Source organism: Drosophila nasuta, chromosome 2R (assembly GCF_023558535.2).
Source record: "Drosophila nasuta strain 15112-1781.00 chromosome 2R, ASM2355853v1, whole genome shotgun sequence".
In the NCBI taxonomy this organism is placed as follows: Eukaryota; Metazoa; Arthropoda; class Insecta; order Diptera; family Drosophilidae; genus Drosophila; species Drosophila nasuta.
In genome coordinates, this window is record NC_083456.1 from 10,918,617 (window position 1) to 10,930,594 (window position 11,978).

Sequence of the window (11,978 nt, forward strand, 5' to 3'; positions counted from 1 at the left end):
ACAGTAGTTTATGCTTTTGATGACTTATTATTCATTTTGTATTTGTGTTCTTATAACTATGAAAAAAAATTGATTTTGCACATTCAAATATGCCATGTAAATAGAAATTGTCTGTATCATGTATATGCATATGTATATATCTAAAAGTGTATACTTTATTTACATATCCTTAAAACTTTTAAAAATAAAATGAATTTTCGTTATAATTTAGGAGATCAGGTACTTTTATTGTTCGTACTATCAGCTCAAAGCGATTTCCAAAATATGTGTACTATGATTCTTGATAAATGAATTCTTGATGTTAAAATCGAGTACGTTTCTGAAAAATTTGTAAATGTATGCGCATTATGATTTGGTTAAATGAAGAAAGAAAATAAAAAAATGGTCAATGGTTAATATGTGATAATGAAAAGTCAAAATGAAAAATTAAATCAAATGAAAATGAATAAATCGATGAATGATATGAAAATAAACCAAAAATATTGAAAACTTAAATGAAAAACTCAAAAATTAATGAAAGCATAGAAAAAATAATGAAAAAGTGTAAATTAAGAAAATGCGTCCTCATTTCAAGCTTAAGGAAATCGAGCTCAAATAATACTGCTTCAATTTAGGTTTAAACACTACGGATACTCTAAAAACTGTCAAAGTTAAAACTAAAATTGTATCTCATGTGAACAAAAAAAAAAAAACTTAAAAATTAGATTTGTACATTTTGTCAACCAAAGGTATACGGAAAATAAGGAAAATTAATTGTTTTTTTTTTTTTGATGGGGTTGTATAGCATTGTTGCTTTTGTCAATGGAGCGGCCAACGAAGTCGCTTAATTTTGACGTAAGTCTGTAAAAAGTGTGGCTGTAATGAATAATTCATGAGATTAGCAAACTTAAAATGGATTTTACAAAATCTAACTGCTTCACCAGATATGGCTATTGCTACTATACTGGACGAGAATCCTTAAAAACTGATATACATTGTTCTACGAACGTCACTTAAGTCGAAACACAACTACACATTGAACAAAACGTTGAGGCACACATTTTACACACACTCACACACACATGATCTGCAGCACATTCTAATGGTACAGTTCATGCTACGTGTCATTGGTATATGATGCTGATGTTGGCAAAGATGATATGCCAGAGTCAGCATCTTCTGGACGCATGTGCGCCTTGGGTATAGGTTTTATAAGTCGCACTGTCTTTACATTTACGTTTTGCCCGTCGTCATTGCATCGGCCTCGCTTCGATTTAACGATTGGAGAAGATGTTGTTGCTGTCACCGTCGGTGTAGTCTTTGCATTACTGCTGCGCACGTTTCCAATATCATCCTCTGGATTGAGTTGTCTCCTCTCAGTACTAAGCAATAGCATTTTAAAATCCTTTGCGTCAATTGGCTCATTTTTGTCCCGCTTGTCAATTTTGAGCGCGACATTTCCCTGGTTTGTCTACAAATTATTAAGGATTTATTACTCTGAATCAGTAAATTTGGTTCTATGTTCTTTACTAGTAATAGTGATGATAGCAAATAGCGACATAGTTCCGTGTCATCTTTATCGGCCATCACATCGGCCAGTGTAGCTTCTCCATCCTGCTCCTGACATTTTCTGATAACCTCATCGCCCACATCCTGAATACTAAAGTTTTGTCGTTCATGCGCCGCTTCCAATGTGGGCGCTATTCGCCGATGCCAGTCGTTAATCTGAAAGGTTAAACAGCATTCTTACAATCACATATATGAATATTGCAATACCACAGTCCAAATTATTACCTTAGCTTCGGAAAACGCATCTATGCTGGTTGATTCTTTGTTAAGGTCTATGCTTTCATCGCTTAGATCCTCATCTAATGTATCCATGCCTGGTTCGCATTCGTCAATATCCATGGCTGTTGCTGACATGTCGCATTCATTATCCTCTAAAAGAACTATTGTCTTGTTCTCTCCGATTTCTGGCAAAACATCAATCGACTTATTTTCTTCCACTGTTTTGTCTAATGCTATTATTCCTTCTAACATCTCAGGCTGTGGTTTGTCATCTTCTAGAAGCTCTTGCGCTACTCTGACTTGTTGAATCTCTTCCGTGAGCTGCTCAACATCTAGCGGTGTCAAATCCGGCTGATCTTCAGTTTCCACATCAACAATACTATTTGCATCCGATGCAATATGAGTTGACTCTGGTCTTAGCTCTTCGTGATCGATACCAGAGTCATACGTTGGTCGTCTGAACCCTTTAAAGTCTGTATATAAAGAAACAATTTGTATAAAGATCTGTTCAGATATTACAATAATAGCCACGTACTCTGGTCCTTATCAAATTCCATTCGATCCAAGGGCCAATCTAAGGGACTATCATCGTTAGATGTTAAATCCGCTGTAGGGGAGTTGTTAAACTCTCTAGTTGCTGCAGGTTTTCTCGGCTCACCAACTCGCTTACTTGGCAAACGCTAAAAATAAAAGACATTACTTCCATTCGCTTTTGTATATATGTAGATCAAAACTATTACCGCTTTCTTGAACAGATCGTATTCTTTGCCTAGCTTAAATATGCATTCTCGTCTGAGTCTATTCACTGGCAGCCCAAAGATGTTGTTCACAATGGGATAGCGAACATCGCGCGGCACATCGACAATTTCCTCAAGCTGTTCATTGATACCACTGAGGGCGAGCATTTCAGCATCGACGCGTACGCTTAGGTTGGCTTTATCGGGCACACCCGGCAAGATGTCATGTACCATAACCTTGGGCGATAGCGATTGCAGACGCTGCTCATCAATGTTATCTGTAAGAACAACACCCTCGTCATCAAAAGATTGAGCTGCACAACATTCTGAAAGTGTGTGTGAATGAGGGCAGCGCAGTCACAGCAAACGAAATACATACGTAAATAAAATAAAAACAAAGTATGTGTAAGTCAAAGAAAGTGGCAAACGAATGAAAAAAAATAACAAAAAAAAACTTAGCCTGATCACATTCCTCATCGTCGACATCGTAGACTTTGTGTACTTTAGTTTACCTGCTGTTGGAAAATCGCTCACATCCTCCATGCCAATACCCGAATCAATCTGCAGCAAATCGATGCTATCAGGTTCTTTCTTGTCAGGTTCAGTCAGATTTAATTCGGATAAATCTTTCGGGAGTTGCGACGACTCTTCCAAGACGAGCAATCCACAGGATTCGTTACTTTCCAGAGTATTATTAAGGGCGGACTGCTCTTCGATTGGACTTTCATCAATGGTGGTCGTTTCAGGTGGTCCGACCAATGATAAGGCATTCAACGTATCCACTAGCAATGTATCTTTTAAAAAGGTTTTGGTTTATATAAAATTAACATTTCAATCTCTGTAATTTGCATACCCATTTTACCCTTCAGCTTCTCATCAGCATCCTCGGTGTGTCTTCGTTTAGGCGACGGCTCTTCGATGTCTTCCAAAACTAACGACAACTCTGCATTTTCGTGCAATCGCTTGGAAGCCTTATTAAATACGTCATCCATGGTAGCTTTTCGTCCAGTTGTTTCACCATAACGCGAAGCAAGCATTTGATTTTCCAATGCGATATACTCATCCAGGTATTCTTTGTTTGAGAGATTCTCATGTAAAGTATCCGACACATCCATCTGATTCATATTCACATATTCCTTAATCAAATTGAGGCGTTCGAATGGAATATCTGGTAAAAGGGTATTATATCTAGGCTCTGGATGGTAGGTAAATAACTTATAATTCTTTTTATCATCCCTTTCATAGGGATTATCTGGGTCTATTATAGGTTCATGTTCCCACAGCCTGCTCGGCGTATGATCCTGATACATGTGTTCAATGGTACGATTTCGATTTTTATTCGTCTCAAACCCGGTGCGACTAAAGTGCTTCTCCTCGGAAAGGGTTTTGAACTTTTTCGGTTCCATTTGAAAACTGAATGGATCGAAGTCCTTCTGCGCCAATTTCTTTGTACGGCGCTTACGCGTTTCATCGGGTTTCTTAGACTCGCCAACATTGCTGATAAAATAAATACAAATAAATTTTCAAAATATTAAACTTGATAAAAATTTTGATTAATTATTATGTAAGAATATAATGCATTAATAATTCCATAAAATATAGATTTCGATTTCGAAATGTAATCTTTGGAAATAGGAAAGTAATTATTATCAAAAGTGTAATTCATTAGAAAATGGAAGAAAAAAAAGGAATTGAGGAAAAACAATGTGTCTGCAAGTAGAATGAAACAAATGCAGATAAGCGTCCATATGATAAGCATGTGGGGGACTGACTCCAAGCAGACAGCGTGGCGGCGGCGGTTGAATTAAAAGCATGTTAACTTATACAGTTAAATTATTTACTAACCCGTTATTGTTGCCATTCTCCACCTTTTTGGGATCTGCATAAATTAGTGCCTCAATCTGATTCTCCACTTTTTGGTGCACGAATTCTACACGATCTCCATAGATTTTACCGCAATATTGCAACACGTTGCCGGCGGCTGCAATAATGGATCTTCTCGGCACCGTTGGACAATCGATTTGTCGCAAAAACTCATCCATATACTAACAAAATAAATAGCATTTAGTTTTTTTTTTTTTTCTAAATTAAATGTGTGGTTTTTACATACGTAGCTGACGGAGAGACGCAAATCGGTGGAGAAATCCGTATTTTTTGATATTTCTTCCAACACCATGATCAGTGAGGATACACCCGGAGTTTCATTGTACGTGGAAATCGCTCTGGCCACATTGGTGCCCGGCCTATTATTCGCAATTTCCAGCAGATTTCGCTTCACACTGTCATAGTCTGTAAAAATAAATTTATCATCATTTATTTGTCTTTTACAATTTTATTTTGTTATTCGTTTGGGGTTTCACCATAAAATAAAGCCGCCTCTCGACTTAGCCGCGGGCGACGTGCGTTCATCTCCAAAATGAGAACAGAAACAACTGGTCAAAAGAGACGATAAATATGATCGTCATACATACACATACATATAACGAAACGCACCACACTACAACAGCAACAACACGTGTAAACACACGCACACACCCATTCGCACATACATACATTTAAACGCACATTGTCAAGCCTACCCTACCATTTGTACGTACATATGTAACAGGAGTAAAGCGAAATTGGCGCTACATTCATAAAAATACAATTCAACACATACCTTCTTCAATGTCCGAGTCCATTTTTTTGTTGTTTTATCGGTGATATCAAAAACTGTAAACAAACAATTTAAATGGTTAGTATATTTTTTCCGCAATTGAAGGCATGTTGCTCAAAATACATACACATACAAACACGTACACAAGCATACAATAACATGAGGTATACCAATTATTGAAGACGTAAGAACTGGGCTGCGTGCTGCAAAATATAGCAGTTATTATATTTCCAAATCTTTTTAATTGATATTTTATATTTTTAATGTTAGAAAAGGCGCGAACCCTTGTTTTCTTTCCAATTAGACTCTATGTGTATTTATGTACTTACGATTTTGTTTTGCTCTCTCAATTTTCGACAAATTTTCTCACAGGGCTGACAAAAGTATGTATCACGAAGCGCACGTTCGCGAAACGAACCAGTGCATGAAATACCAAGATGAGGAGCAGATTGTCTTGTGGTATGGGCACACTTAATACAATTTAAATTTCAATATTATTTTTATTAAAAATAATTAACATATACAAAAACGTTTATTTTAGTAAAATTAATATTAGATGGATATACTATAAGCGAATCTAACTACAAAACTTGCATATATATTGCAAAACAAATTAATATGTTCTATTCAATGCTAGCATTATAAGCATAATAATGATTGCCTACTTTGTAAACACAAGAGTTGTAAATAATTTATTATATATTATTTATTATCATGTCACAATGGTTTATTTCAAGAAAATTTAATAGTTTGAAACAGATTTGAAAGTTTTATTATCGGTGAATTCAATACAACTCTGCTAGACAACATTGAGAGGAGACTTTGACTCAATTTTGCGTTTCATAGCAAGTCTCCAATTTCTTTTCGGTGTCAAAATCTAAGCACTCAACATGGGTCGTATGCACGCTCCAGGGTAAAATCCGCTGATGATTGTCTAAATAGCAAGAAGTTATTAATAAATGTGGCGGCCGCCTTTTTATGTTCAAGTAACTTAATTCTTACTGACCCACAGTCAGTCTGCCAACCCACTTTATGAATGCTGGCACATGTTGCCAACGAAAACACTTGCTGATGTTGTTGTTGCCGCCTATCACAATTTTTAACAAATATTTTTTTTTATTTACAGCAAGGGTATTTCCCAATCAGCTTTACCTTACAGACGCACTGTGCCATCGTGGCTGAAACTCAATTCCGAGGATGTCAAGGATCAGATTAAGAAACTCGGCAAGAAGGGTTTGACTCCTTCTAAAATTGGTATTGTTGTTTATGTTTACAATTTGAGGTTATGTTTACACTAATAACCCATTACCTATGTATTTTAGGTATCATTCTGCGGGACTCCCACGGCGTAGCCCAAGTGCGTTTCGTCAATGGTAACAAAATCCTGCGCATCATGAAATCGGTTGGCTTGAAACCCGACATTCCCGAAGACCTGTATCATATGATCAAGAAGGCTGTCGCCATCCGTAAGCATTTGGAGCGCAACCGCAAGGATAAGGATGGCAAGTTCCGTCTGATTCTGGTCGAGTCTAGAATTCACCGTTTGGCACGCTACTACAAGACTAAGAGCGTTCTAGCCCCCAACTGGAAATACGAATCCAGCACAGCCTCTGCTCTGGTTGCCTAAACTGGCAATACATTTTTACACACATTAAATAAACAAAACCAAACCTTATACATATGTATGTATATAGCTTTTTGTGCTGCTTATAGTTCATATTCTATTTAAATAAATGGATATGGGTAAACACTAGCTAAATAAATACTATAATATCTGTGTATTATAGTGTAAATACCAATGTAATGAAAGATATATTCAATTTACCTTGTAGTTTGTCAAGTTTCAGTTTGACTCAGAATATTGTAAATTGGAAAAACCTTGGTGAACGACTTCTTTACATCGATACCATAAGAACTAAAAATAGCTCTTGACAAAGAAAAAGATTGAGTCCATTGAATTATAAATTTGTAACCCGTATTTACAAATATCCTATTAGATTACCGCATCTGCTTAAATGACCAAATTTTATACAAATGCTTACATCAAAAATAATTTATATCGATATCGCACTTGTTTCGATAAATGTTCCAAAATATTAGCCAAAATACGGTCACCTTTTTAGAATTATTGCCGAATATGATTCGTCTCTACAAGCCGTCCCTATTTTACACACAGCCGCGTACGAAATTCTGCGGCGGAAAGCTCTACTTAACGGAAATTTCTGTGATGCCCAGTCTAAAAAGCGTATAGCTGCAATAATACGCGATCGTCTTCATCACCCGTCCCTATTTTGCACACAGCACCGGAAGGTTCTAGTTTTCTAAAAATTTACAATACGATCACTCTAAGCAGGGTATTAAATTTGACAGAATTTGTAATGTGAAAATGCAACCATGTGCTTTGATACAAATTTAAAAATTTCTCGCCAGTGGATTCAGTTTGTGCTAGCCAACAGCCAACAGTTCAATTTAGCTTTTCGTAAAGCGTTTACTTGACATCGAGAAATCGGCCTAAGACAGACTAATTTAATAAATTATGGAGGTCATTAGTCCTACAGTGATTATTCCCAACAGTGAATATTTATATAGGGACGCTTTGGTAAAAGTCAATGAAGAGAAAAAAATCAAATTACTTAAGTGCTATATACAAATTTGCAGATTGATTCGGGTTCCTTTGGTGATGTCTACAAAGGGCGATGGCACTCTATAATTCGTGGTAATATCATAAGCGTTGCGCTGAAAATAATTCGAAGCCCCGAAGCTAATGAAAAAGAAATTATGAAAGAGATTTCATATTTAAAACATATCGATCATCCGAATATTATGAAATTATACTTATATTTCAAAACAACTGAGAATCAATTTTGCATGTGCTTGGAGTATGCAGACTGTGGATCACTTTACGATTTCTTGCATAAGTCGAATTGCTGCATTTCGGACTGCTGGAAACTCGAAAAGATGCGGCAATTATCCGCTGTACGGTTTATACTTTATATAAATGTTTTATAATTTTTTAATTTTTCTTTGTTAATCTACTAATCCTTACTTAAGGGTATAAGGCATCTACATAGCAAAAAAAAATAATCCATCGTGATCTCAAATCAAAGAACCTGTTGCTTTTCGATAACTTTAAAATATTGAAAATAGGTGATTTTGGTAAAGTGAAACAACTGTCCCCTGTTAATACGGAAATGTCTGGGACATTTATTTATATGGCTACAGAAGTGTGTGTAAGTATTTTATCTCTTATTCTTGCAAGCTCTATAATTCGCTGTTTTTTTTTTTTAATCAAAAAAGGATCATGAAGGGAAAGGAAAGTACACTGAAAAATGTGATATTTTTAGCTTAGGCATTATTTTCTGGGAAGTATTGTCTAGGAAGAAGCCCTTTCATGAGTTTAAAGATATGCATGAATTTGCTATTCAAAATAAAGTTTTGCGAGGTGATTATAATTATTATATAAACTACTCAACATTTAATAAAACTTTTTTTGTCGTTTTAGGTGATCGTCCAAATTTAAATGATTTTACACTTGGGACTTTTCTTAATATAAACATCAATGAATTAATAAAAATGTGCTGGCATGAAGATCCAGAAAAACGGCCGAATATAGATTACATAGATAATATTCTAAATAACTACACATATCTATATGGCACTATAGTCCCACAGCATATATAATTATTTCACATATTGATATACATATGTATAGAAACGAAAAATCTTAATAAAATCATTATTTATTCATGTTTTGCAGATACTTGTCACCAAATAATTTAAATAACTTAAGCAGAGAACACATGACGACAATAAAATTTTTACTACTTTCTTATTGGTATCTTGCCAAATTCATTGTTTCGACGGAAATCTGTTAATTAGGAGGGTACTCTAGTGTGCTGCGTGATGTATAGATTTCTTAAACGCACGAAAGCTGTTTAAAATAATGATCCCTTTTTAAATATATCAACACATTAAATGAGGTGCAGCAGTGTAAATAAGTCGAGGTTTACGTGATCTAAAGACGAAGAATATGATGCTCCTCGATATCTACGTCATACATCTGGTTGTGTAAGTATTTTATATCCCAACAATCGGAAGGAAATAGTTAAACTGAAAATGAGGCAACGATTTTTCGTTTTCTATGAAAAATGAATTTGATCTTTTAAATACATATGTACATGTTTAACAACATACCAAAATGTCTTTAATTTACCGCTTAAGCGTTAAAATGGACTCATTAAATTTAATGTATAAATAAAATCGTTAATGGAAATTATTTGAAGAGTAAAGCAAATCTAAAATATAACTTCTACTAAAACACGAATTAACAGTTTTAGTTTTTTGTTTTCATACAGTTTGAAGCAGACTTCACAGGGCTGCGTGTTTTCAATACTAGGGCTTCATTTAATACGAGATTGCAGTGTGAATGTCAAAAGTCAGCAAACACATTTCAGCGCGTAATGAAATTTGTGCGGTGTTTCAATTAAAATGAATTCCGAAGATATTGCTGCCATATATTTGGAGGCTGTAGAAATATTTGTGAATCACATTCTCTACGTCCGCGAACTATATCCGTTGCAAATCTTCAAAAAACATCTGGTTTACAACACACCGGTCTTTATATTGTCATTTCCGGCATTGAAATGTTATATTGCTAATGTTTTAAAGACTGTCGAGAAAATGCTGGAGAACCCAAATCACGAAGCATTTAAATTAGAACTTATTGTCTATGAACACGAAAGCAAACACTTGGAGAGCTATGTGATCGAAATGCTGCCAATATCACTAGACTTGATTCAGACAACAGATCAATATTTCTTGGAATATGAGCAGCAGCTTCGATCGGCTCTGTACAAGTTGGCAGAACGCTGTAAAAAGTTGCCCAAACTGCCACACGATTCCAAGTTTAAACTGCAAATTCACACCACACAGATCGCCTTTCAAAGTCTGAGTCATGATGTGCATTATCAGGAGTTTCCCTGGTTGCAGACGGAAGTAGAGCACAAAGAAGATGCTTCCCAGAATTTTAGCATTTTGCCGCTGGCAAGAATCAACAAGGTGGGACTAAAAATGCAGGCGCAATTCTATAAATTTTAGGCATATTGTATTTAAACATTAAAAAATGGGTGATATATAAAATGACTTCTTTAGAGCAGTCCTTGTCGCTTCAAATCCTCAAATGTTTTGCGATTCACAACGTTGCCCAAAGAGTCCTCGAACTCTTCTTCCTGGTCTGCAATCCAGCGTTCGCTTTGCTTCTGTGACTTCAACTTCTCCCACAACGTGATAGCATCCTCAATTTGCGTGACATTGGCAAAATGCGCAGTATTTGGAATACCCAAACAACGCATTCCATGCGCATGTCGCCATTCGGCAAAGTGTCGCTGAAATGCCTTGGGTCCTTTGTACGTGAAATTGCCACAAATCTCGCAGTTGTAGCTAATGTTCAGGCCATGCAACTTATACAGCCAATACGGTATTGGTTTGCCATCCCAGCCCAGTGGAAGATTCTTGGGATTAAAGGGAACATCATCGGCATCAGGATCATCATCGTTATCCGATTCGCTGGCCTCCACATCGCTGTCATCTCGCTCGCCGCCCGTACGCGCCTGTTTTCGCTGTACATTCTCCTTGGTAGCCGCTCGTTGTTCGGATAACAGTTCGGCGTATTTGTATAATAAAGCCTCCAATTGGGCAATATCCTTATTTCGTTCATTCTCACGTGTTTGTGCATTGGCATTTTTGGCGGTTGGTTTTTTGGCCATCAACGCCGGATCCAGGGTGGTTTTGCCCTTGGTGGTAAACAGGCGTTGTGCTCTCTCCTCTAAGGTACCGCCACATTTGAGACCGAGTGCCACCAGACCTGATTTGAGACGATCCAGGCCCAGAGATGCCAACTCCTCCCAGCTGGAGAAGGCAGATAAGTCCAGATGGGCGCCGGTATTGGCGAGCGCCGATTCCGTTTCCTTTAGTGCCCAGCCAGGGAATGTGCCTTGCAGCCACTGGCGTTGAAAGTCCAGCTCGACTTTAACCATTTCGCTCTCCAAATCGAGCAGCGGTTGAATGCGCTGCAGGAAGCTGTGTAGATATTGGTTGAGTGTCTCTACATATTTGCGATACTCGCGATTCTTGCGCTCACGTGGTATATCGAAGACATGATCAAAAGACATGAGATACGTGATATAGTCCAACTTTTCGACGCCACGCAAATTCAGATATAGTTCGTAACATTCGTTTAAATCCAAATATCGTCCGCCACCCTCCTCGTCAGTAAACTCGACCAAGGCGCTCATATCATCGGGATTGCTATAGACTTTGATCATCTCCTCGAACTCCACCGAAAGGGGAACACTGACTTCAGCCGGGTGAGTTTTGTAGAATGCTTTGATCTGTTTTAAGCGTGCATAGAATTCGTTAAATTCATTTGGTCCCGACAGTGCAGCAATCTCGGCTTTTCGCTCATTGTCTTTATCTTCATAGAGATCACGCAGTTGAGCGGTGGCATTATGATGCAGTTCCATCAGATACTTTAACCGATGCTCACTGTGTATACGCTCCTTTTCGCCGGCCTTTTTTGTGGCGTGTTCGTCGACCATCAGCTTAATAATGCGCTCGCGCTCTTCATGGTATCGACGCTGCTGCTCCAGGAGCGTCTCCATTGTGTTTGACTAATTGATAAATATTTATTTTAAAACAAATACTATTTTTGCAAAAAGCGTGTGTACATACGTTTATTAAAGTTTTAAACAGTGTGACCGCCTGGTGGATGTTTGTAATATATCCAATTCGATATAGATATACCAAAAGTTTATAGTATA

At 37.1% G+C, this 11,978-nt stretch overlaps 4 protein-coding genes and 1 long non-coding RNA gene across 14 annotated transcripts; 3 read left to right on the plus strand and 2 right to left on the minus strand.

Moving 5' to 3' along the window:
- Window positions 1-155: 155 nt before the first annotated feature.
- On the minus strand, window positions 156-5,771 carry LOC132787510 (uncharacterized). 9 transcript variants are annotated; one of them, XM_060794594.1, is made up of 12 exons: window positions 5,490-5,771; window positions 5,288-5,363; window positions 5,164-5,216; window positions 4,615-4,793; window positions 4,350-4,549; window positions 3,358-4,001; window positions 3,017-3,301; window positions 2,508-2,830; window positions 2,303-2,447; window positions 1,774-2,240; window positions 1,510-1,704; window positions 738-1,450 (listed from the first exon to the last, which is right to left on the minus strand). In XM_060794594.1, exons 3-12 carry the CDS (start codon window positions 5,183-5,185, stop codon window positions 1,097-1,099), a joined length of 2,814 nt encoding a protein of 937 aa, XP_060650577.1. In that variant the 5' UTR covers window positions 5,186-5,216; window positions 5,288-5,363; window positions 5,490-5,771; the 3' UTR covers window positions 738-1,096. The 9 variants fall into 9 exon arrangements, with proteins under 9 accessions (XP_060650584.1, XP_060650582.1, XP_060650581.1 ...); XM_060794595.1 differs by lacking the exon at window positions 5,490-5,771 and adding an exon at window positions 5,444-5,461; XM_060794601.1 differs by lacking the exons at window positions 5,164-5,216; window positions 5,288-5,363; window positions 5,490-5,771 and adding exons at window positions 156-319; window positions 4,865-4,919 and having other exon boundaries at window positions 1,217-1,450.
- Window positions 5,772-5,942: 171 nt separating this feature from the next.
- On the plus strand, window positions 5,943-6,845 carry LOC132787517 (small ribosomal subunit protein uS15-like). Its single transcript, XM_060794615.1, has 3 exons — window positions 5,943-6,073; window positions 6,287-6,414; window positions 6,483-6,845. Exons 1-3 carry the CDS (start codon window positions 6,051-6,053, stop codon window positions 6,785-6,787), a joined length of 456 nt encoding a protein of 151 aa, XP_060650598.1. The 5' UTR covers window positions 5,943-6,050; the 3' UTR covers window positions 6,788-6,845.
- A 381-nt stretch (window positions 6,846-7,226) lies between these two features.
- On the plus strand, window positions 7,227-9,088 carry LOC132787518 (uncharacterized). 2 transcript variants are annotated; one of them, XR_009632554.1, is made up of 5 exons: window positions 7,227-7,759; window positions 7,819-8,136; window positions 8,212-8,390; window positions 8,458-8,602; window positions 8,663-9,088. It is a non-coding gene; the product is annotated as an uncharacterized LOC132787518 (long non-coding RNA). The 2 variants fall into 2 exon arrangements; XR_009632553.1 differs by having other exon boundaries at window positions 7,227-8,136.
- Window positions 9,089-9,572: 484 nt separating this feature from the next.
- Window positions 9,573-10,263, plus strand: LOC132787516 (DNA polymerase zeta subunit 2). Its single transcript, XM_060794613.1, has one exon. The coding sequence runs from the start codon at window positions 9,649-9,651 to the stop codon at window positions 10,255-10,257; it is 609 nt and encodes a 202-aa protein (XP_060650596.1). The 5' UTR covers window positions 9,573-9,648; the 3' UTR covers window positions 10,258-10,263.
- Window positions 10,243-11,978, minus strand: LOC132787514 (splicing factor 3A subunit 3). The gene is made up of 2 exons (XM_060794611.1): window positions 11,890-11,978; window positions 10,243-11,828 (listed from the first exon to the last, which is right to left on the minus strand). Exon 2 carries the CDS (start codon window positions 11,817-11,819, stop codon window positions 10,308-10,310), a length of 1,512 nt encoding a protein of 503 aa, XP_060650594.1. The 5' UTR covers window positions 11,820-11,828; window positions 11,890-11,978; the 3' UTR covers window positions 10,243-10,307.